Raw genomic sequence first — 22,486 nt, 5'->3', positions numbered from 1 at the left:
ACAAAGTGGTTGCTTAACCATGCTATAGCCGTAACCACTTGCTGAGTCAGTTACCTGTGTGATCCTGTTAGGCCAAGTGGATGAAAGTTTTATCTCTCATACAAAATACAGATATGTAGTTAAATGGTTGTCAGTCTTCACCTATGTAGACTTGTACCTTGTGAAATAATGGCTTTACGGAAAATAACATGTCATACTTAAGGACCAATTAATATGTGTTTTCATTTTTCAAAATTACAAGCAGAATAAAAATGTCAATAAATTTTAATTCTTTGTGAGCATAAATAAACTTGAAGTTGCTTTTCTAATGATTCCATTGATGAGTGAACCAAAATAAATAGCAGCTACTTTTCAGCGAATCTAAAATGATTGATCTTGTTACTTACCAGCTAAACCAAGTTAGTGAACTGAAAAGCTATGCTTGATAGTACTTACAAGTCATGCTTCCTGATGCTGCAGTTAGGAAAGCTTCAAAAAGGAATTTGGCATTACAATGAACAAAGTATGAATTTTGTATTACTTAGTCGAGGGTGTGGTGTGGGGGGAAGGCTGTGGCCCTCCGGAGACGGCTGGACTCCAGTTCCCCTCCATGAACACAGTGGGGCCCACTTCTGGGTAGGTATGTCCAGGGCCAGGCTGCATAGTCCACTGATTTCAGTGGGAAAGATTTAAGCATGTTCATAACGCTAACTGAAAATAAGTAGGGACTTTAAAAGTTTCTTAGCGTTGGTTGGGTAATGCCCTTTGTTTTAATTCTCCTTTTCTGCCCTGCACAAAGAGAACAGATGCCACAATCCAATACTCAATGGTTCGTGCTTCAAAATAAGTGTATATAGGATTACATACACAAGTAAATGTGTGTAGCATTACATACTAACACAAGTGTGTATTGCTAACTAGCTTTTAAAATACCATATATTATTTAACAGTTTTTTTCTTAGTTCTTCTGTGGACTTTGTCAATGATAACAGTGTGGAATTTAGCTGTGATTTCATTCTTTTTTAAAAAATTGTGTTTTTTTTTTAAAAAAAATCATACTATTGATTTTCTTTTAAACACTTGAGGTTTTTTTTAAAAAATCACCATTATATCAAATGTGGAAAAATAGGGGGATAACAGCATGGATAATGTACATCACAAAGAATGTGAGACTACAGCAGAATTTAATAATCATTTAGCTTTAAAAATATAGAGCCTTCTTTAGATACAAATAATCATTTGATTCCTCCCCAACCTCTGCAAATGCACCCCAAGACCCTCCTGAATTTATATCCATTTAAAAAAACTTGACCAGTTCTGTGGACACCCTACTGTGATTCTGTTATACCAGAATAGTTTTGGTGATTCTCCTGGGACTCCCATGCCGATGTATCCTTGAAAAAAGGACTACACCTGCTTTTACACTTTCGCCACTTTGGCAAGTGGCCCCCAGAGGGCTGACATTGGGTCTTTTTATAGGATTTCATTACTAACTTGGTTCAATAAATCATCACCAGCAGGACATATCCAATATAACATTTAGTGGAAAATTCCCACTTTTCAAATGCAAGTCCTAGATAGCATGGAAAAGTTACCTAACATGACATTGAAAAGTTTAAGAAGAATTTGACCAAAATTCACTAAAAGTTTTGTATAGAGGTTTGGTGAAATTCATTATATTAAGTGTTTTTTGTGAAAGTGAAAGATTCACATTTTTTGTGTGCCTGCGAGACTCTGAATTTAAAGGCACCATCTTTTCCCCTCCCTTCTTTCCTTCCAGGAACAAGGCTGGGGGAGAGCGACTCCTTTCACATGCTGTAAGATCCAAAAAGAGACCAAGAAACCAAGAGTAACCAAAACAGTCTCAAGCATCTCTCACCAGAATATGGTGCCTGCTAATAAGAAAAACATGGCCTGGGTAACACAGTTGGCAAGAGAGAGACAAAAAATGGACGACAAATTTACTGAAGGAGAACCAGTTTCAAGCAACAAAAAGATTGAAGTTTCGTGCATCAAACCATACAACTATGTCCCAATGATGACAGCCCATGCTGAGGGAGACAGAAAGAGAGGGAAATTAGACTCTATCCAAACATTCCTAGGTGAAAAAAGGAGCTTGCCAATAAAGGAATATGAAATCAAGTACTCACAACGGCAGACAGAACCTGACATCCTGAAATATAATGAGATTGGCCTGCCCAGAGTAATCCACGGCAATCCTCCTAACAGCTTGAGCTGTATAACCTTAAATGCATTTTTGGTCTTCAGACCAGACGAAGGCAATGTAATCAATTTGCATCTGGAGCCTCCTTCAAAGCATGAAGCAACGGCAGTCAAGAGAACTGAGGAAGAGGACAGCACGGACGCAGTCTCCTATAGCCACGTAATTAAAAAAGTAAAGCAGAAGAGTGAAAAAAAAGTTGGTATGAATAATACGGTGAAAAAGCAAATACAAAAATCATGTATCGCCCTTTGACTTGTCCATGGTGCTCAGCTATTTTGTCTCGTCTCCAAAGCTGTTTGACTTTTTCCTTTGCCCTGAATTAAGATTACATTCAAGCTATCTTCCATTCCAAATCATTGCTATTCTAAATGCAATACAAACATCTGCATGGTTTGTACTGCCCTTGTAAAATTGTGATAGTAGCAAGGGCAATTGCTTTAATTCAACAGGACTGATCATCTCAAATAATTGGTACTGACTAATTTTAAACCAGTGAGGCCAAAGAGCTGGGATTTAAGGGGTACTCTTGGTTTCTGAGGCTATTTTGGTTCTAGTAGGTTGCTATAATTCAGAATGACTATATATTAAGGTGGTTATTCTTTCTCCCAATATCTGGAGCCCCAAAGCACCATGGGTGGTTTTCACTTGGCACACCTGGCCTTCCCAACTGCCCCTTTGAGTGGTAGCACAAACAGCCAGAGAAGCTCATCCCATTGGGAAGCCCTCCAGAGCACACTCCTCTGGCCCCAGGATAAGAACAACTGCCACCAGAAGGAAATCCCTCCATTCCCTATGAATGAAAGCTTTTTGCAAGACCCAAATGCTACAGGCGATACTGAAATTACTGTCTCTGCAGCAGGTCAAGGAACCATGAAGTTAATCTTACAACAGTGGATGCCAGTTTTGTAAAGCAAGGATGCCTTGATTAGTTTTGATTGATACAGCACATCAGTTACAATTGTGCCAACCCTCCCAATTTCCTCAAAAAATTAGGAAAACCAGGACCAAATCATGGGACATAGTAATTGCTACAGTACAATAATAAGGGACAGTATTTTGAGTCCAACACAATTCAGCATTTGGGGGAGAAAGAAACCTATTTACAGGTAGTTTTCACAGGTTTATAGGGGGGAACCACTGAATTTCCTGTGTTTTAAATATTGCAAATTTCGATGTTACAATATATTATTATTATTAAATAAAAATGCAATATATTAAGACTGCAGACAGGGCACTGAATATTAGTGCTGTAAGGTTGCAGATTAGAATTGCAATCAAGCACAATCCAAAACACTTTTTTTGCAACACTGGGGCAATGATATTTTGAACGTCAGCTTATACCCTAAAACTAATTTACTGAGAATAGGGAGCCTTAGCATTAGAACTCTGGCTGGTTATGAAAATATAATTCTATTAATCCTTCGTGATTCTTCAGTTAGAAGAGTTATTCCCCAACTCCTGTGTTTGTTTGTTTTTTAAAAAGCTTAGAGTGGAATAATTATTTCCCTCCTCACCCCAAAACATAGGTCAATTGTGTGGCAGTATAGTTGTGCCGGGTGTGCCTACCTGAGATGCAGGTGCTTCCTACTGATGAGTAAAAAGCCCTCCCTGCTCAATGCCTACTGCATTTTATAGACTTTAAAAATAATATTCTTATAATGTGGAATTTTCCTTTACAGTAAACATGGGCTAAATATAGTACACAAACTTTTTTTTTAAAAAAATCACCAATTAAGTTAGGATACATCAAGTACAGCCTTCAAACTAGAATTATTCTGTTAGCATAGCAGCAAAATCTTATAATTATTTGGAGGCTTAGTTCTAAGAGGTATGATAACCATACATTAAAATGAGTAGCCTTTTCCTTTTACATGATCTCTAAGAACCTTCATGGGTTTGGTGTTTGTCCTTTAATAAATGGCGCTTTGAAACACAGGGCTTATCCACACTTCCTCTTGCCATGCTGCTTTCCCCCAGTGAAAACCCACTCCTCATCACTCGGAGCAAACAGCAATTTGGGTTTCCCCCAGATTGCCATTTGTTCCAAGCTAAAGAGCGGGTTTCCCCTTGAAAGTGAGCATGGCAAGGGGGAAGCCACTTGGACCTGAGATTTCTAGGTGTGGCACAAACAAAAGTGTGGATGAACCCCAAGGCTTCACAGAGGAGTCTGCAGAACTTTTTAATGTGTTCGAATTACTGTTCTTGCTGCCAATAAAGAGGCTAAAATAAAGACCTTTTTATTTTAGTGTAGACTATTAAGTAGTTTGGTGAAATAGCCAGAATTACACATAGAGGAGTCAGTCTTTGAAATGTTCAATTTGGTCATATTGTTAATTTTTTGGAAAAAATTCTTACCCACAAACGCCTGTATCAAAGAACATGACTGCCACCTGTGGGCAAATGTACCAGTCCCTTGCCATCCCTTCCAACATTTGAAGCTGCTTTGAACAAAACAGCTTCAAGCAGGCATTTGTACACGTGTGGTCAAGGCACAGAGGCTAAGGCACTCCTTCAGAGTGCCCTTGTAGGCCCTACACTCTCCAGATTGGCTCTTGCTGCTGCTGGAGACAGAAAAGTATGTAGGGGTCAGCCCCAGACACAGCAGCTAGCATGCCTGCCTATTGTGGCCCCCTTGTGATCAGGGAAGCATCAAGGTGGCGAAGCACGGGATCCCAGTTACAAAGAGGAGGTGCTGAGGGAGCTTTGGAGGCTGTATACAGCAAGCCTTTCATTTACTTTTGAGTGCATGGATGGGGTTGTGGATGCAGAGGTGGAGGGGCATAGCACAGGTGAGGGGAAAGAAGAGTAGATGGAGAGGGAGGCAAAAATAGCAACTAAGTGATAAAATAATATGATGAATGACAGAGAAACGAACAGAAAAACAGAATGGAAGAGAGGAAGGATAGCTGGTATGAGAGGGTTTGTTTATGTGTGTGTTTGAGACTGGATGGAGGATGGAAGCACGTCTGTTGTGTGTAAGGATGGAAGGGGTTGGCTTATGTGAGGAGGAATGGTTGATGAAATGGGGGAAAGCTGTGAGGAAAAAGGGGTGGGCTATCCGTTGGCTCCAGCCTTGCCTACTGCCGTTATGCGGCTTCTGACCACCTTTCCGCCATGGAATGCAGCCTCTGCATTCAGAACTGTTGGCCACCCCATATTAAACCATAGCCACGCTTGCATAGCCCTGGGAAAAGAATGCCAGCATGGCTACATCTCCTGCAGTCATGCCCCATCATTTGCAAACCCCTTGCTTCAGGGCAAAACCATACCCTTTATCACTACTTTGGTTTTAAGGCAAGGAATAAAAAAGAAATGCTATCTCCATCCACACAGCCAAAGGCTATTGCACTACAGCAATTTGACGGGGGCTAGTGAAAAGTATGACATTGCGTTTCTATTTCACAGTATAATCCACTTTCTAGACCCAACTATTTCTTTTCAATAGAGGAATGAAATGGCAAAGTGTTCAAGTAACCATTTAGTGTAAAACAAAAGAGGCAGGGGGAAAAAACTGGTGAGTTAAGGCAGAAAGACATTTATTTGTTCATCTTTGTGACATAAATGTGTTTCATTATATATACAGGTAGGCCCTTAACCTGAACAGTTTTATTCAAGACAGAGAGTTCATTTATTTAAAGCTCACAGTATTTGCAATTCTATGCATGCAGTTGTGTGTGCAAACACCTAATGGACAGAGAAGAGTCAGTTCTACCATTTTACTGTCTGAAAGCAGAGGAAACTGTGCACTTGCATGTTGGTCTAAATTGTCATTGCATGCACGTGTAAGATTAATGTGCTCTTTGGCATTTCATCTTGATTAGCTGCCTGAAGAGAATATGTATGCATCGGAGGAGAAAAAGGAGGCTTGTGGCTCCATAATGAATAACAGATTTAACTGTAGTTAGATACATTTGATCTTTAACAAAGTGGGCACAAATGAGAGGGGGGAAACCCCTAGAAAAAGAGGACTACTCTGTCCCTAAACATGGCAGAAAGGAGGGTGTAGTGAAAATTGCAGCTGCAAACGAGAATTAGATTTTTTCACTTACCCATATCCAGCCAGATATTAAAACTGTAATCATATGACAACCTCCTCTTAAAGGTAACAGGCCACAGTTTCATTTTTATTCAGGATTCCTCCAGCCCATCTGTTCCTTACCCCCTCAGTGATGAAATGGAAGTCATTCTCTTGGGGCTAGGAAACAGCAGGACTGTATTGTTTCCTTGCAAAAACTCCATAAAGTGCAAGAATTGGATACAGAAAATGTTCAATGATATACATGATCGATGCTGGAATTTAATACGGTGTCATTCAGATGTTTCATCTACATGCCAAGGTTCTGATACAACCCTTGTCCCTTTAATAGATAAACTGGGTTTATTGACTCATTTTCACATTTCAGGCAACTTGCAGTGGACAAAACCCCTTAGTTCACTGGTATTGTTCAATGACACGGTATTGCTTCTGACATGGTATACCCATGCTTAGGCTGCAGGTGGGGGCTCACATTATTGAATGCTCCTCCATACAAAAGGATTCCCTCTTATTTTCTATATGGAAAACTAGGTATTAGGGAATAAAAAAAAATGCAGGGGGGTTGAGGTGTAATCAAGCATACGTGTTCCCATCTGCAGCCCATACACAGCCTAGACACATATGTTTATTCACAGTGCAATCCTACATTTAGTCAGAAACAAGTCCCCAACCTCCAAAAACCCAAATCCCCATAAAGCATGCAGAGGCTCACAGAGTTGCATTTCCAGTGTCTGTGTACGCCATCTCAATCTGCAGTCAGAGGTGAAGCGTGTGTGTGTATGTATGCACACCTAGAATTTTTCTTGAAAATTAGCAAGCATAAGGAAATGAAATACCATACTTTGATCCAGCAAGAGTAAGACATCACACTAAGCTCTGCAACACAGGTTTTTTGTTTTTTAGTGCTATTTCGTGGTGCAAAATGTTATTCAAGAATGTTCCTTTAAAAGTTAATATAAGCTTTGCAAACAATTAAGAGGTGGTTGTCTATTTCCTGCATGCTCATCCTCTTTTACTATTTCATCCCTCTCGAACCAGCTACAATGACAGGCAAATATCCTGGGTGCATCTACTGCCACAGGTAACCTCTAACGCTGCCTTTGCCAACCTGGCTGTGTTGGCTAGGGCTCATGGGAACATCTGGAAGGCACCAGGTTGGCAAAGGCTACTGTACAGTGATTGTGAACGAGTTATTTTACTTTCTAAAATGATACTAAGCAACTCACCCAGTACAGTGAGTGTTAGGCCCTGTTTTCAGATGCTCGAAAAAGACAACTAAGCCCTCTAGAAGCAGGCGTGAGAAAGGAGGCAACCAAACCCTGGGAGGAACAGCTTGCCAAAGTTTCTTGTTGCTTGCCTGAGATGGGTAGTAACTTGTAGTACTTGCCTTATTATCATTGCCGAAAAACAAATATGGTTGGTTTTTAGTTCAAGTTAATTTTAACCCTTAACTGAAGAAAAAGTGAAGAATTTCAAGGATGAGTGTTTCCCTATAGAAGACAGGACTCAAGTTAGAGCTGATGTAAATGTCAGCTGACTATATGCACCATGCATGCTGTATTATACTTGGGATTGTAAGGAAGATCATGCCTGTATATATCAGCGTCCATCAGATTGACAGAAAGGATATCAGTATGTATATTAGCATCTTTCACCTTCTATGAAGTAGAAGATTAGTATGTAGAAGCTGAGCATTCTTAGTTTGCTTTTGACAACAACATGCTGAGTTTGATAGGTTGCAGAGGACTGGGTGGTTTAGATCTAACAAGGGATAATCTCCAGCTCAGAAGGAGGATATGTGGTATCAACCTCTATTCAGGTCAGCTGGTTCATGCTGACAGAAACTTACCTTCCTGTAGCTATTGTGTCATGCAAGTGGGCCCTCTGTGTCTAGGTCATGACAATCATGCTAAACACTTGTATATAAACAAATTCTTTAAAAATTCAAATCTGTTTACTGCTCCCTCATTAGCAGGTAGGTTACCCCGATTGCTAGAAAATACTATGGAATTGGAAAACCAAAGGCAGAAGATGTAGCTTATGCACCAAACTCCCTTTAATTAACTTATATTAATCAAATACAAGGATTGTGTGCAGACAGTTGCAAACATTCTGGTTCAATCACTCTGATGAAATGGTGGGGGGAAACAATCAATAGAAACAAAGAACAAAATGTTACACGATTCATTTCGAAGACAGGTTCAAAATCTCCTTTAAAAGGATGCCAGGAACGTGAAAGATGTTCAGAAACCAGGTCTTTTCTGCAAATATGACCAGGCTGAGTCAATATTTTCTCTCTATAGCAAATATATTCTTGGAATCTCATACTAAAGAAAGAAGATAGCCAAAGGTGGGGCATGCAGGAGATCTGCCATTCCTGGAGGAGAAAATAAGCTACTGTGGTTTTGTACACTGAGCTGTGGATGGCTTTTAAGTCTTCTTCTATGAGTCCAAGGAGTGTGGAACATTTCTTCCCCCACAAGCAGAAATCCATGGATTGATTTAGTCACAGCAGCAGTTCAAGGCGAGCTATTGCATAAGCACCCTATGTAGGATAAGATACCAGTAACAGAATAGAGCCCAAAGGTCAATCTGCACTATTGGCACTGGCAGTACCCATCTATAAGTAGCTGCTTAAAGACAATCACATCAACTTAAGAAGGCGATTATATACCAACATGATCTCCACTGCATTAGTGGTACTTTGTTTAAGGTGTGGGGGACCCAGAACAGCTGCCTGTTTTGTTTGTGGAAAAGCTTAATATATATGCTCATATTAGTGCCTGAACACCCTGACCACAGATACGCATCAACAATTCAAACCCACTTCAAGGTGTCAGTGGACACTTTAATCAAAAGTGCACCTAGGCTACTACATTCTGAACTGCAAGTACCAAGCTGTATACCACAGCAAGCCGGATGACACTAGCTTTGCACTGGAAGCACTAGGAGAGCACTAAGCTTCAGAGGGATAAGGGACTTTTTAGTTGCATCCCAACAAGAGTATAGTTAAATATCTGGAGTGCCATCTTTTTAATGTATTTTTGTAGCCTTCATTTTAAATTGTTGTGAACCAACCTGGGATCTTATGGTGGAAGGGCAAGTAATAAATCAAATAATAATAAATAATTCATGTGACCATGGAGAAATAACAGTACCACTCCTGACTTGCAATTGACCTTAGATCAAAACAACTTGCATGATACATAAAGAGTGCACCCTAGTGATGTCATTACTTCACTGCTGCCTGGGACTCTGACCAAACTGCATCATTTCAGCTTCACTGCTTGTTAAACAGCATCAATCTAGAGACTGATTGAAGAACAGTGTGTAACCTGCATCAACCTGGAAGTTGTTTGCCACTCTTTGGCTGAAGCAATCAGCTGGTGCATACCAAAGTGCTATGTACGTACAGGAGCCATCTTCCAAATGCTTATCCAAGGCTCAGTGGGAAATAGATGCTCAATTCTGCAGAATAAATGCTTGGAGAGAGAAAAAAATAAACCCTGCATACAATTAATGAAGATTGCAAATATCCAGTGTAGGATATTCTCTTCAACAAACAAAAAACAGAAATAGAAGTTTCTGAAGAACATCAACAGATAACACTGAGCAGTTGCTAACACTTTAGAATTTGCACAGAGTATGTTGGGTAAGAGTTAGAAGGTAAGACACAAAGTCAGTGTGGAAGTGATGGGTCTATGCTGACAGACCATTAGCAGCACTATACAAAGACAACAACAGGCCCTACCACTGAACATGGTGCTCTCCAGATGCTGCTGAACTCCCAACTCCCATCAGCCTCAGCCAGTAGGGACAATTGTCAGGGATGATAACAGTTGTAGCCTAGGAACATCTGGAGGACCACAGATCCTCCATCCAAGCCCTAAGTTTTTTTGCTCTTCAAAAGATAAGTTGTTCTTGGAGGAGCTGAGAGCTCAACATGAATTTAAAGAATTCAATCACAAACAGAACTTTATGTCCAACAGCAGGTAAAAGCTGTAGTTGAACACATGCCATCTGCTACTTTGATGAACAATTTCCTTTATCATTTGGTAGAAGAGCTTCCTAGTAATCTTGTCCTGAGCAGATAGGAACTCATGGCTTTCTCATAGTTTGCCTTGCAGCTATGTTTCCAAAGTGATTGTTTGACACAAGCTCTTAGGACAGATTAAAAAGAAAAAAGGTACATTGGAAATTTTAGTCAATAATCCCTTTTCAGAGGCAATAAAAACCAGCAGCTCTGAAGAGTTGCTGACACAAAATACACTGAATTAAATAACATATATCCAAGTGTATATTTGAAGTATTCCTCTCTCATTTCTGCATTGGTGCCTTCCTTTCTTTTCCTTACTTAATGTAGATTTTTGCAAGCCATTGAGCTTAATTCCAAACTGTTTGCTAGAACTTGGCAAGACTGTTCAGAAATGAAATGTCTTGCATGCTACTAACATTGTTTCAAGAAAATTGAATCCATGATCAACAAGGATTTACCCCTGTTAAACATGTTGGGTTGTATTCATCATTAGTCATACACTGAGCAGACCAACCAAAATTAATGGACATGACTAAATTAGATTAATTTCAAGAATCCTAGTCTGAGTATAGCTTAGTTGTACAGAATCCAAAGTGTACTGCTGCACATTTTTCTTAGCATGGTGATGTCAATATTCAGTTGTCCACCTACCCACAGTCACAAGTATGACGTCTTACTAAATTTATATGGATTAGAAGCCAGATGAGACAGAGAGAGAGAGAGAGAGAGAGAGAGCGCGCAAAAACTTGTTCTGTACTTTGGTTGGTTTTCTAGCAAGCAACAAGCTGCTGCAAGTATGTAGGGCACATTCCTGCCAAATTGTTAGCCTATGTCACAGCAACATGCGGAAGCGTGAATCTGTAGGAATTCTTGGGCACACCATGATGTAACCCCTGTAGAACTGAATTGCAACAAAGAACTCCAAAAACAAGAAGAAAAAAGAGAAAAGCTGCATTTCCAGGATTTGGGGAATGAGCCAGAATTTAAAGAAAATTAGGTTTTGGTCCATTAAAAAAAAAAACCTACAGCACAATTCCATGTTTGTTTAGTGGACTTCTTCCCAAATACAGGACTGCTGCGTTAATAGTCAAGATCAGAGGACAGGTATTACTAACAGCTATGAGTTTGGAACTTAAAAGAGTTTTTTTTAAAAATGTAACTCAGCATAGCAGAGAGCAGACACAAGATTACTACCAGTTATGAAGTGTTCAAACATACACAAACACACAGCAGTGAACATATGCACACGGGATTCATATTAGTAAACACAAAACAGTTAAAGTACCTTATAGTAGGACAGAGTTTGTAAACCAACCATATGTGGTCAATTACATTCAGTGGAGGTGACTTGAATGTCAGTTTCTCCTACCCACACATAACCTAATCCTCAAAGAAAAGAGAGTTTGAGAACAGCACTCAATGGTTTGATTTATCAGGACCCTGAAACAGAGAACACAATTCTGCACAAGTCTGTGTTTCGACTGAACTGAACTGTGACTCCATTGTATTCCAGGCCAAGTCAGCCAACAAAAAGTCATCCATAGCAGTCTGAGTCTCATTGCTAGTAAGAAATAAACTGCCAAGGGTTTCAAAGCAGCTATCCATGGTCTGTGTTTCAGCACTATTCAGCTGGACTTTGCTTTCTGCCATTTGGTTAGAGGAATTTTTTGCAGGAAAATGCACTTCTGTCTGTGTTTCTGTATCAGATGAGTCTGTGCTCATAGAGAAGGTAGACTGTTTCAAGATGCTCCCCAAAGGCAAATAGGGGCTGTCTAAAAAGAAATTTAAGTCTGTTTGGGTCTGTGTGTCAAACATCTCCAAACCTAAGAAATTGGGATTACCCCTGCAGCTATAGGACTGGGTGGCATTATCTGAAAATAAATCTGTCTGGGTTTCAATATCTAATAACTCCAAGACTGGCTCAGAGTTCAGTTGGGTCTCTTCTGTTTGTGTCTGGATATTGGAGGCTGTGAAGAAATCCTCAATGTCAAAATCAATTCCTGTGTTCTGCGTAGGGCCAGAAGGCAAGGGTGTGCCAGCATGCGAGCTAGTGTCAGTCAAAAGACTGCGGTTATCCAATGACTGACCCGCTGTGTTATTCGAAAAAATAGTTTCAAGATCGTTCAGTAACTCCATTGTCTGGGTCTGATTGTCTGTCATAACCTGCTGTGGGAGAATATTATTTTGTGCAGTGAAGCTGATAACTGGCTCACACTTAGTGTCTGGACTCAAAGATTTGCAGCTTCCTCTTTGCAGCAGACTTTGACCCAGATCTGCAGCCATCAAGTTGCTGCCTGGAAGTCCTACTGTGGTTGAATCACTGAATGATGAACTAACACTGTCAAAAATGTCATTGCACATTACAGCCTGGTCCATTTGTACTCTCCCATCAATATCTTTTTGTGACCTATTGGTCTGAGTCTCCCGAGAAATTCCACATGACTGAAAGCAAGCCTGTGCAAGTGCATCTGTCTGAGCAGCTATGGAAGAAGTCAACTTTGAACTGGGTAACAGTGTCTGTGTCTGCACATTAATTGGCAACAAAACCTGAGAGCTGAACGTCAGGTCTGTTTGAGAACAAGAGGACACTGATGAATCAGGAGTCCAGGCTGCAGATGTCACAAAGTTCTGCGAAATATAAGATAAGTCCGTCTGCACATTTGTTGAACAAATCCCGTTCTTGTAGCATATGGCTTCCAGATCTTGGATTGTATTATCTGATGCCCCTTTACCCAAATTGACCTGGATACCTGTGCTGACTGGCTCAACACTGCCAGCATTTTTGGTTTTTGAAAGGGGCAAGGTGCTTTTAAATGCAAGTGTTTCAGCCTCCAGTCCTGGTATCATAAATCCTACCGGCAGAGGCATTAAGTGAACAGTACTCATAACAGAGCCTTTGTCATCAACGGCAACTACAACGGGTTTGACAGAAGAGTCTGGTGCTGATACAAAGATAGGCAATTGAGTAAGCTGCATTACAGGGAGTTTAACCAAAGCCACTTTTGGCTTTGGCAGAAGCAACTTTGGTGAATTTTTTGGCTGCGTTTGTGTTTGCTTAGTAGTATAGGAACAGCTAGAATCTTCAAAGGAAGCTGCTGGCTTCATCTCAGAGGTCTCCAAGTCTTTAGTGCTAGTACATCTGGTCTGGACACTGGCAGAAGCTCCTTTAACTTTTTCTCCCACCAACTGATTGGATACAGAGGTTTCAATTTTCCTTTTCTTACTTGGTGGATCCCTGTAAATATTACAAAATCTTTGACTAGGTACAGCTGTAGTACATACTCTTTCAGTCCCTCCAAATCTTTCCCACCCCACCACTTTTACCATTTCTATAACAGAATTTAGAATAATGTGAATTGTTTGCCTTGAAAGCATACTTAGAGAAATCAAAATAGTAACACATTGAATTAAGGTAATTTTAAGAAGAAAACTGCATTGCTGGGTAAATAAGTCAAAGATACAGTTAAACTCTGTGCCCAAGCTATTCAACCAAAGCATAATCTTACAGCAGTTTAGCAGCCAACAATGCTGTCCTAAAAGTAAAACTTGCACTGCAATTCCACACAGTCTATAATACTGTGCATTAAGCATTTTCATAAAGGACTTCAAAAGCAGTAGTCACCCCGCCTCCCCACATTGAATGGAAATGCATTCTGAATTCTTAGATAGTTCAAACACAATCACTTTTACTGGTGGCAGCATGTTGGATAATAATTGATTGTATAAAAGCCTGGAAAAATCCCTGCCTCTTTAGTTATCCTTAAAAAATTTTTGTTGGTAAGATAAGGGAAGCTGTCAGTGGCAGTGATCTGCACAGAATGGTGTTAGAATTCCTCCCCCTTCCAATGTTTTAAGGCAAATATATGTGCACATATATGAAACAGTTAACAAAGGAAAAATGTTGCCCTTACCTATGTTCAACAGGGATCTCATGCTGTGTCCTATAAATATGAGACAATAATGCTGTCCTGCTAGCATAGGGGCATCCACAAGTACACTGGAAAGACTTGCCACAGTCCTCACTATGTCGCTTCAGATCCCATATGGTGCCATAGGAATTGCTGCATTTATCACATTTATGCTTCTTTTCAGCATGCATTTTCATAAAATGCTGAAATATAAAAACAAAAGTTAGGTAAGTTATAGGGAACTGCCTTGGACAGCACTGGTCCATCTAGGTCAGTATTGTCTACACTGACTGGCAGCGACTTCAGGATTTCAGACTGGGCTTTTTCTGAGCCCTACCTGGAGATGCCAGTGCTCTGTCACTGAGCGATGGTCCTTCCCAAACAAAAGAAAGTGGTACTATGTTTGAGACACAAAGCTGTTCAAGTTCCAGCCTTTTCTATCCAAGACAAGGCACTTTTAAGCATGCTGTCAACAACTGAATTTTCCATAATTTTTGATGCATTTTCATGCATTTTTAAATGACTGACTGGAGTTGATAGAGGGGGTTCAAGATTTTTCTGGAATTCCTGAAAATGGTTAAAACATGGGAATGAAAGTCTACATGCGCTATCTTGCTGCACCTCAACTCAGTAAATACTGCAACTGACTTTCAACAATTCCACTAGCTTAACTTTCAAAAGATATTAAGAATCAGAGAATGCATTTCTTAGAAGATCCAGACCTCTGACATTCAGCCTGCATGAAGTTTGCAGTTAAGGTTCTCAATAATCTACACAGGCCCATTATAAGTTTTACACAGTTATGTACTTCTGGGGAAAAGAGGGCATATTACAGAGAGTTAAGTCAAAGGAGTAATTGAATTAACTACTCAGAAATCTACAGCAAAATTAACCTCCGATTTGCTCCTTTCATTTTCAGCTACTGAAGGCATATCTCAGCACATTTAGTAAGTTTAATTTTCTAACAAAAGAGTAGCATATATAAAACCTGTGCAATGATGCTGCAAGCTCCCTAGTTCCATGAGAGCTCTTTCCCAACACACTGATCCCATAAACAATAGACAACTGACAATATGTATACCATTATGATTATAATGGTATACATTTACACAGGAATCTTGTAATTCAGAAAGATGCATGGCTCTTGAATAAGATGTTCCATATAAATTATATTGTTCTATTTATTGAATAGTGTAGTTAGAATACATACCTGTCTTACAAGAGAAAATTGTGAAAAAGGCCTTTCTGGTCCTCTAGGGCAACCTTCAATAGGACAGCAGTAGTATTTCTGTGGCGTTTTCAAGTCTTTCCTTATTGCAGGATTTATTTTTCCATCCTGTAGGAGAAGAATATTATTAAATTGTATCTAATGTTTGGGGTTCAGAAGTATCTGGAATACAAATAAAGCTTGTCTTTATACAGCATTTTGCCTGCCTGCATACTGAAGAGACTCTCCACTTGAAACTTCTGTACATGTTTCAGTTATTCCCTATATGGAATGAAAACTTTAGGTAGTTTACATCCCAGCTCACTCTAATTGCCTAGATTATGTGACAGGTAGTCGATTATTCACTAGCCCAGTTTGGGTCAATCCTGGCAAAATAAGCAGAGGTATGTACAAGGCTTTTGCTCATGTGCTCTATCTCATGTGCTCTGATTTAGAGAAGCTGTCCTGGTTTCTGATTTGATCTGATCCCAAAATGTCCCACTTTTCCTTAGGATATCCCTGTTTTCACTGGAGAAATGTTGGAGGGTATGGAGTTATCTAACCCCCGAGCTGTCTGAAGGCAATACTGTATAGGGAAGGTTTTTTAAATGTTTTATTATGTTTTCATATATGTTGGAAGCTGCCCAGAGTGGCTGGGGCAACCCAGTAAGATGTGTGGGGTATAAATAGTAAAATTATCATTATGGAATGGGATGTCCCTATTTTCATCAGAGAAATGTTTGAGGGTATGCTATCCTCATGCTGCCACTTTTTTCCTTGGCACGCTGTGAGAAGCAAGGCAATTTTCAATTAGCAATAGGTCCCAGCAGCACAGTTACAATGTTCCAAACCACCCAGGATTTTAAACCATGGTTTGAAAATGTTCCAAACCTAACCAGTTTCCTAGTGCTAGTGTAATAAGTGTAGATTTTGGGGCTAATTTTGGGGCACCAAGAAGGAGGGAAGGGTGTGTGTGCACACAAGGCTTATTCATATCTGGGCTTGTTAAACCAAGAAGATATGATTGAGTGAACACTGTCACTTAGGAAACAGAAACATTTTGCAGAAAACATTATGCTGAACTTTTAGACCAACCAATTTAGAACCAAACATCTTACAGCAAGAGAGTGTAATATTAAATTCAGAACAAACTGAAGCTAAGGAGACTAGTGCTATACCAATGACTTGTGATGTCAGAGCCATGAACCAGATCAAGGAACCACTGATTGCTCCAGTCTCTCGATAGCTGAACTTGAGCACGTTTTTAAGCATATTGTGATTCAGAGCAAGAATGGACAAAAACACAGAATAATGAGCATATTATTTCCTATAATATTATATTAAAAAACACAAAGTTTCTGGCACTTCTGGTTGGAAAGATTTGCTTGAAATATGTGTGGATATGGCTCCTAAAATCTCAGAAGCCAGAAGGAAATCAGTAGGATTTCCAGTAGCTTTGAGATAGGGCTTCATTCCAGTAGTTTGGGGACAGGGATTCAGTGCCCAACCTTACAAAATAGTTTGATTGCAGAAGTATATGGGTGTGGTTCAATTAATACAAAGAGACAGCTTTCCTTGGTGTAAAATTTGGACTGCAGAACTTTTAAAGGCTTTTTAAAGTGTGGCATTCTCTTTATACATTAAGGTCCCCAAGCATTCGTAATCCAAGGCTTTCCAAACCAGCTGAATTAGATACATGCTCAGACTGGCTGGAGTGTAAGTTTCATCATCGGTGCCCAACCTCTTCTCTAACTTCTTTTTATCTTCCCTTTCAAAAAGGAGTGGGGAAAGTGTGAGAGAACAGCCTAGAGATGCTAAAACCTGAAATGCAACGATTCAGTCCTGAAGAATGCAGGAAGACTCTCTCTACTCTTCAGGCCCTCCCTACCCTTCTGTTAATAAACAGCAGTGGTAGCATATATAAATCCCTAGGAATGAAAAATATTTCCAAACCTTAAGCAAAAGAATCTTTAAAAACAACAAAAAGCTGCCAGCATTTATTTATTACATTTTTCATCTCAGGCTTCCAGCCATCCATTTTATCTTCACAATTATTACATGAAGTAAGTTAGGCTGAAGAATAATGACTGCCTCAAGGTCACCTAGTGAGATCCATGGATGAGTGGTGACTTAAAACTGGCTCACAGACCCAGTAACTGGAGTCTTCCTGTTTATTTTACAGAGCTCAGTTTCTCCATATACAATGCAAGTCTCACTTCAAAATTCACTCACAACGGTATACAGATTTCCATATACAGTGGTACCTCGGGTTAAGTACTTAATTCGTTCCGGAGGTCCATTCTTAACCTGAAACTGTTCTTAACCTGAAGCGCCACTTTAGCTAATGGGGTCTCCTGCTGCCGCTGGAGCATGATTTCTGTTCTCATCCTGAAGCAAAGTTCTTAACCCGAGGTACTGTTTCTGGGTTAGCAGAGTCTGTAACCTGAAGCGTATGTAACCTGAAGCGTATGTAACCTGAGGTACCACTGTACTCATAGTTCTAAAGCACTATCAGGTATCTTACTGTCTACTGTAATATTGGCACTAAAATATGGAATATCATTTTGAGAAAAAAAATTGTTGGTTGGAGTGAAAATAAGTCTGAAAAGATATTTCTGAGGTAAAAGCCCAACAAGCCAATATGCCACCTTGGGATATGTAAAGGGATGAGGAGGGATCACAAGGAGTCCAAGTAGGACATGTTGCAATATTATTGTCACATTACTTCAAAATCTTAATTAAGTCAGTACTTTCCAAACAAAGTATCTGGCTGCAAGATGGAGGACATTGTTTTATAAACACTCGTTTTGCTCTAAATAGCTACAGCTTCCCATCAGAGGTTTATCAAGCACTTCTGGAAGGGATTTGGCGGAAGCCGCCAGCCACTTCCCATTAAAGGTCACATTTCAAATTTGGAAAGAGATTAAAACTTAAATAATATTATCAACAAAGTACAATCAGAAGCAGGAACCCAACCATAAAGGCAGTAGCAAAGATGTGAGTACTTCCCTTAAATACCAGGATTTTGAAAACAGCACCATGGGCTCAGGCACACAGCTCATTTTCAAGATAAGCACAAGAGAAGAGAAAGTTACAGGAGAAAAGAAAGATTAGCGGTAGGGATTCTGGCTTTGGTGAGAGGAGGTTTCTTTCCGTAGTCTGAAATACACAGAGCAGCTGAGGGAATCTGTAATTAAATACAGTGAGCCTTTCATAGATACAGTGATTAGGTTACTAGGGTTTCAGGCTAGGTCTGGGAAGGTTATGAAGTTGTCCTTACCTGGGGCATACTCAGAAATTTTAAGAAAGGTACAGTGGTAACTTGGTTCTCAACATCTTGGTACTCAAACAACTTGGAACCCAAACACTGCAAACCCAGCAGTAAGTGTTCTGGTTTGCGATTTCCCCCCGGCAGTTGAACATGCTCCGTTTTGAGTGCCACACTTCCGTTATGAGTGTTATGCTGAGGTCTGTCTGTTTTTGCTATTTATTTTGCATTTTTGTAGCTCTTTTTGTTTTGATTTTGTGACAGTGTGGAACCCAGTTCAGTTACTGATTGATTGGTTGTGTGACTGCAGTACATTGATTATTGCTTTCATTTTTTGGATCAATGATATCGTTAAGATAGTAAAATTCATTTTAAATTGCTGTTTTAGGGGTTGTTTTTAAAAGTCTGGAATGGATTAATCCATTTTGCATTACTTTCTCTGGGAAAGCACGCTTTGGTTTTGGAACGCTTTGGTTTTGGAACGGACTTCCAGAATGGATTAAGTTTGAGAACCAAGGTACCACTGTACAGAGAGAATTTGTGGAATGAAAGAGCACACAGGTTGCAGTAAAGCAATGTAGATGGTGAGGGGATACTGTTCATTGAACCTAGAAAGCTTAGATGAAGTGCAGTTTCAGAGCTTAGGAAGGGATTTCTAAATATTTTAAATGGGGATGCTCTTGCCTGATTTTAACAACAGCACAGCTTGGCGGGCTGGATGTTTGGCTGGAGTGAGGAATCAGGAAGAGCTGCAACAAGGCCACATAAAGCTGCCACATGTATCAGTGGGCCATAGTAGTTGAAGGATTCGGAGAGTTTGAAGAAACCCTGACCTGCACCTAGTACATTTATATAAGAGCCTACTGAGGACTCGGCTAAGAAAGAGATTTTAGGGTGGGTTCATTATTTGGACCTTCAAGAGGCGCCTCCTCATATTTGCTTACAGAAAAAGCTTTTTGTGTGTAAATATGTTTGTGTGAGAGCGTTTACAGGAGGACCATAGTGAGGGGATTTGTCAGATGCTTATGGTGAGGGTCACAGATTAGTGGTGCCACTACTTGTCTCCTTTTTGCAGAAAGACATATAATCATATGGGGCTAAATAGGTGGTGGCAGCAGCAAGTGTCTGGAAGGTCCAGTTCAAATTATGTAGTCACTTGAGACTTCTAGTTCGGGCTTTGGTTCTAAACCTGCTTACTATGAGGGAGAAAGATCAGTGGTTCTCCAATATTACAGGCATGTCTTCCCCAGCCCTGTTACTCAAACAACCCTTTACAGTGGTACCTCGGGTTACATATGCTTCAGGTTACATACGCTTCAGGTTACAGACTCTGCTAACCCAGAAATAGTACCTCGGGTTAAGAACTTTGCTTCAGGATGAGAACAGAAATCGTGCTCCTGCGGCGCAGCGGCAGCAGGAGGCCCCATTAGCTAAAGTGGTGGTTCAGGTTAAGAACAGTTTCAGGTTAAGAACAGACCTCCGGAACGAATTAAGTACTTAGCCCGAGGTACTACTGCACTTATGTTACACATTGTTCTAGGTCAAGCAGAATGTGTGGTGGATGATTACCAATTACGGTATGTATTGCAACTCTGTGAATGAATGGTTAGAATGGATACTTTCTGCTGAAAATTTACTAAAGGAAAGGAAGTAGGATGGCAGCTGAGCTGAACTGCTGAGTATCACAAATGAACAAAGCATTAGAATTCTGCCTCTACAGAATCATCATGAAGCTACAGAGCTAAGAACCCACAATAAGAGCCACAGTCCTTGGAAGTCACAGGCTAACCTATGATTAACAGAAATTCCAGAAGCATGAGAGGAAAATAACATTCCAGGGATAGCTGGTACCCAGTCTTCCCCAGGAAGAACAGAAAACATCCTGATAATACCAAAGCTACTTGCAATTATGATGCCAATCAACCAAGTTATGAACTAGAGAATTTTGGGAAGTACTAAGTGAACAGACGAAGAGGCTCAGATGATCAAGTTATTGAGGGATAAAAGGTATTAGAGGGACAGAACCATTTGGGGAGGGGCAAGATCTCTGCAGTGTAAAGCTTCCACCACAAACCCCACTCCATCACAGAGTGTTTGTGAGTGTATGAGACCTCTCTAACTTTGATTTCAATAAACCCAGTGTTTTGCCTCCCCCCCATAAGACCCTCACTAACTTATTTCAGGTTGAGTATACTCCCAACATTTGGAGATACTGATGACTGAACCTGAAACCTTCTACATTCAAAGAATATGAAATGAGGTTACAGTGGGTTGGGTTTCCATGGGTCTTCTCTGAGTAGAACTAACCTTGGATACAGCCCATTATACTCACTCAAAGGACACAGTATGGCACTTTCATATACCATATTCCTGGAGCTTTGTGCATGCAAAGGATGTGCATCACTTTAGCTATGGGCCCTCCCTAACATTTGCTTTATTTAAAAGGTATTTAATTATCATGGTTGTATGGTGTCCTGGCAGCTTTGCTACATATGCCTGAAACCTTTAAATAAAGCTAAGAAGTAATTGTGAGTGGGAAAGGGAGTCTCTGAGGTTTGATTTAACATTGTACTGGCATACCACTTTTCAAGCAAAGAAAATGAACTCAAAGTGGCTCACAACAACAACAACAACAGAGCATTAAAAAGATATTAAGAATGCCACTGGAGGGAGGGAGGGGAAAGGGGTATCTGAGGTAAATCAACCAAAAGGGGGTGGGGTGCGGAGAATAGGAAAAGGGCTTTTGTTGCTGTGATTATTATTAATAAACGAATGTCTATAGCTACCAGTTAATAATTATTGCCTGGGGTACGAGGAGGGGCTGAATATTATAATTAATAATTGAATTTTGTCAGCTACCCACCAATAACTACGACTTGGGAACGTTGTGAACAAAAGGTGCTGGAAGGGAGTGCTTATTAACATTAACATTTGAATTCAGATAGCCGCCATCAACGAAAATAATTGAATTCTGATAGCTACCCATCAGTAGTACATTGTTACCTGGGAAGCTTATAAAGTAACCGAATGCTAAAAAGTGGGGCTGATATGAAACGCCTCTCTGGCGCGCCACTGGAGGGAGAGGGAAGGCGCTGGGTCCCCGGAGGAGCGGGAGAGGGGAGGACGCCGCCGCCGCCGCTTACCTGCTGCTGCTGCACACCGTGGGCCTTGCTGAGGTGCATGCTCAGCGCCGGCGGGTTGGGCAGCACTTTGCCGCAGCCGGGCACCGTGCACAGGATGTTGCTCCTGACGGCCCGCGAGAGCTCCGTCACCGAGGGCCTCACCAGCTCCCACGGGCTCGACGGCCGCTCGCGGGGGCCGCGCGGCGCCGAGCGCGGAGGGCGGCCGAGCCCCAAGCCCAGGCCGGGCCGCCGAGCGGGCGGCGCCCGTGACACGGCTGCTGCCGCGGCTCCTCCTGCCGCCGCCGCCGCTGCTGCCGTAGCCGCCATGTTGCTCTCGGCCGTTCCCGATCCGCCGACCGGCGGGGCACTTCCGGTGGCGGGAGGAGAGGGAGAAAGAGCGTGGAAGGGAACTCGGCGGAGAGACTGACAGGCAGCTCATACATATTTATACCTGGCGTTTTCCATATTCATGAGGGGCGCGCGTTCTATGAAACAAGTCCCACACCCAGTTTGCTCTTAGTGCCTTCCAGATATTATCCGCGGCTGGAAATAAAAGTAGACCAGCATTTTCTATATGGCTTATTGATAAGAGTGTGGACAAAACAGGGTGGTGGTTACCCCCCGCCCCCATTCAGCATTCGCATATGAAAGATCTTGGGTTTTGAGGCCTGACCGCAACTGAGAACCGATAGGTAGAAATTCTTTT

At 41.0% G+C, this 22,486-nt stretch overlaps 2 protein-coding genes across 3 annotated transcripts in view; one reads left to right on the top strand and one right to left on the bottom strand.

Annotated features, from left to right (window-relative positions):
* Window positions 1-9,369, top strand: part of LOC310683092 (uncharacterized protein C16orf46 homolog) — a 21,841-nt gene extending 12,472 nt beyond the window's left edge. For both annotated transcript variants that reach the window (XM_083452621.1, XM_083452622.1), the window contains exon 4: window positions 1,760-9,369. In XM_083452621.1, the coding sequence (XP_083308747.1) occupies window positions 1,760-2,455 (696 nt within the window). In that variant the 3' untranslated portion in view covers window positions 2,456-9,369. The remainder of the gene's footprint in view (window positions 1-1,759) is intronic.
* Window positions 5,719-22,354, bottom strand: ATMIN (ATM interactor). The gene is made up of 4 exons (XM_083452616.1): window positions 21,802-22,354; window positions 15,394-15,519; window positions 14,187-14,386; window positions 5,719-13,510 (listed from the first exon to the last, which is right to left on the bottom strand). The coding sequence occupies exons 1-4, from the start codon at window positions 22,105-22,107 to the stop codon at window positions 11,692-11,694; spliced, it is 2,451 nt and encodes an 816-aa protein (XP_083308742.1). The 5' UTR covers window positions 22,108-22,354; the 3' UTR covers window positions 5,719-11,691.
* Between the last annotated feature and the right edge of the window lie 132 nt (window positions 22,355-22,486).

This window comes from Podarcis tiliguerta, assembly GCF_965153285.1.
Source record: "Podarcis tiliguerta genome assembly, chromosome: 8".
Classification (NCBI taxonomy): domain Eukaryota; kingdom Metazoa; phylum Chordata; class Lepidosauria; order Squamata; family Lacertidae; genus Podarcis; species Podarcis tiliguerta.
The sequence above is the reverse complement of the archived record's forward strand: the minus strand, read 5'-3'. Positions and strand labels throughout refer to the sequence as shown.

What these genes read in the sequence shown, in the direction of transcription:
- ATMIN (XM_083452616.1), bottom strand. Translation starts at nt 22,107, where the DNA reads ATGGCGGCTACGGCAGCAGCGGCGGCGGCGGCAGGAGGAGCCGCGGCA. An exon ending in ACGGTGTGCAGCAGCAGCAG is followed by an intron (nt 15,520 to 21,801) that starts GTAAGCGGCGGC and finishes CTTCTCCTACAG; the next exon opens with GATGGAAAAATAAATCCTGC. An exon ending in GAGATCCCTGTTGAACATAG is followed by an intron (nt 13,511 to 14,186) that starts GTAAGGGCAACA and finishes TAATATTTACAG; the next exon opens with GGATCCACCAAGTAAGAAAA.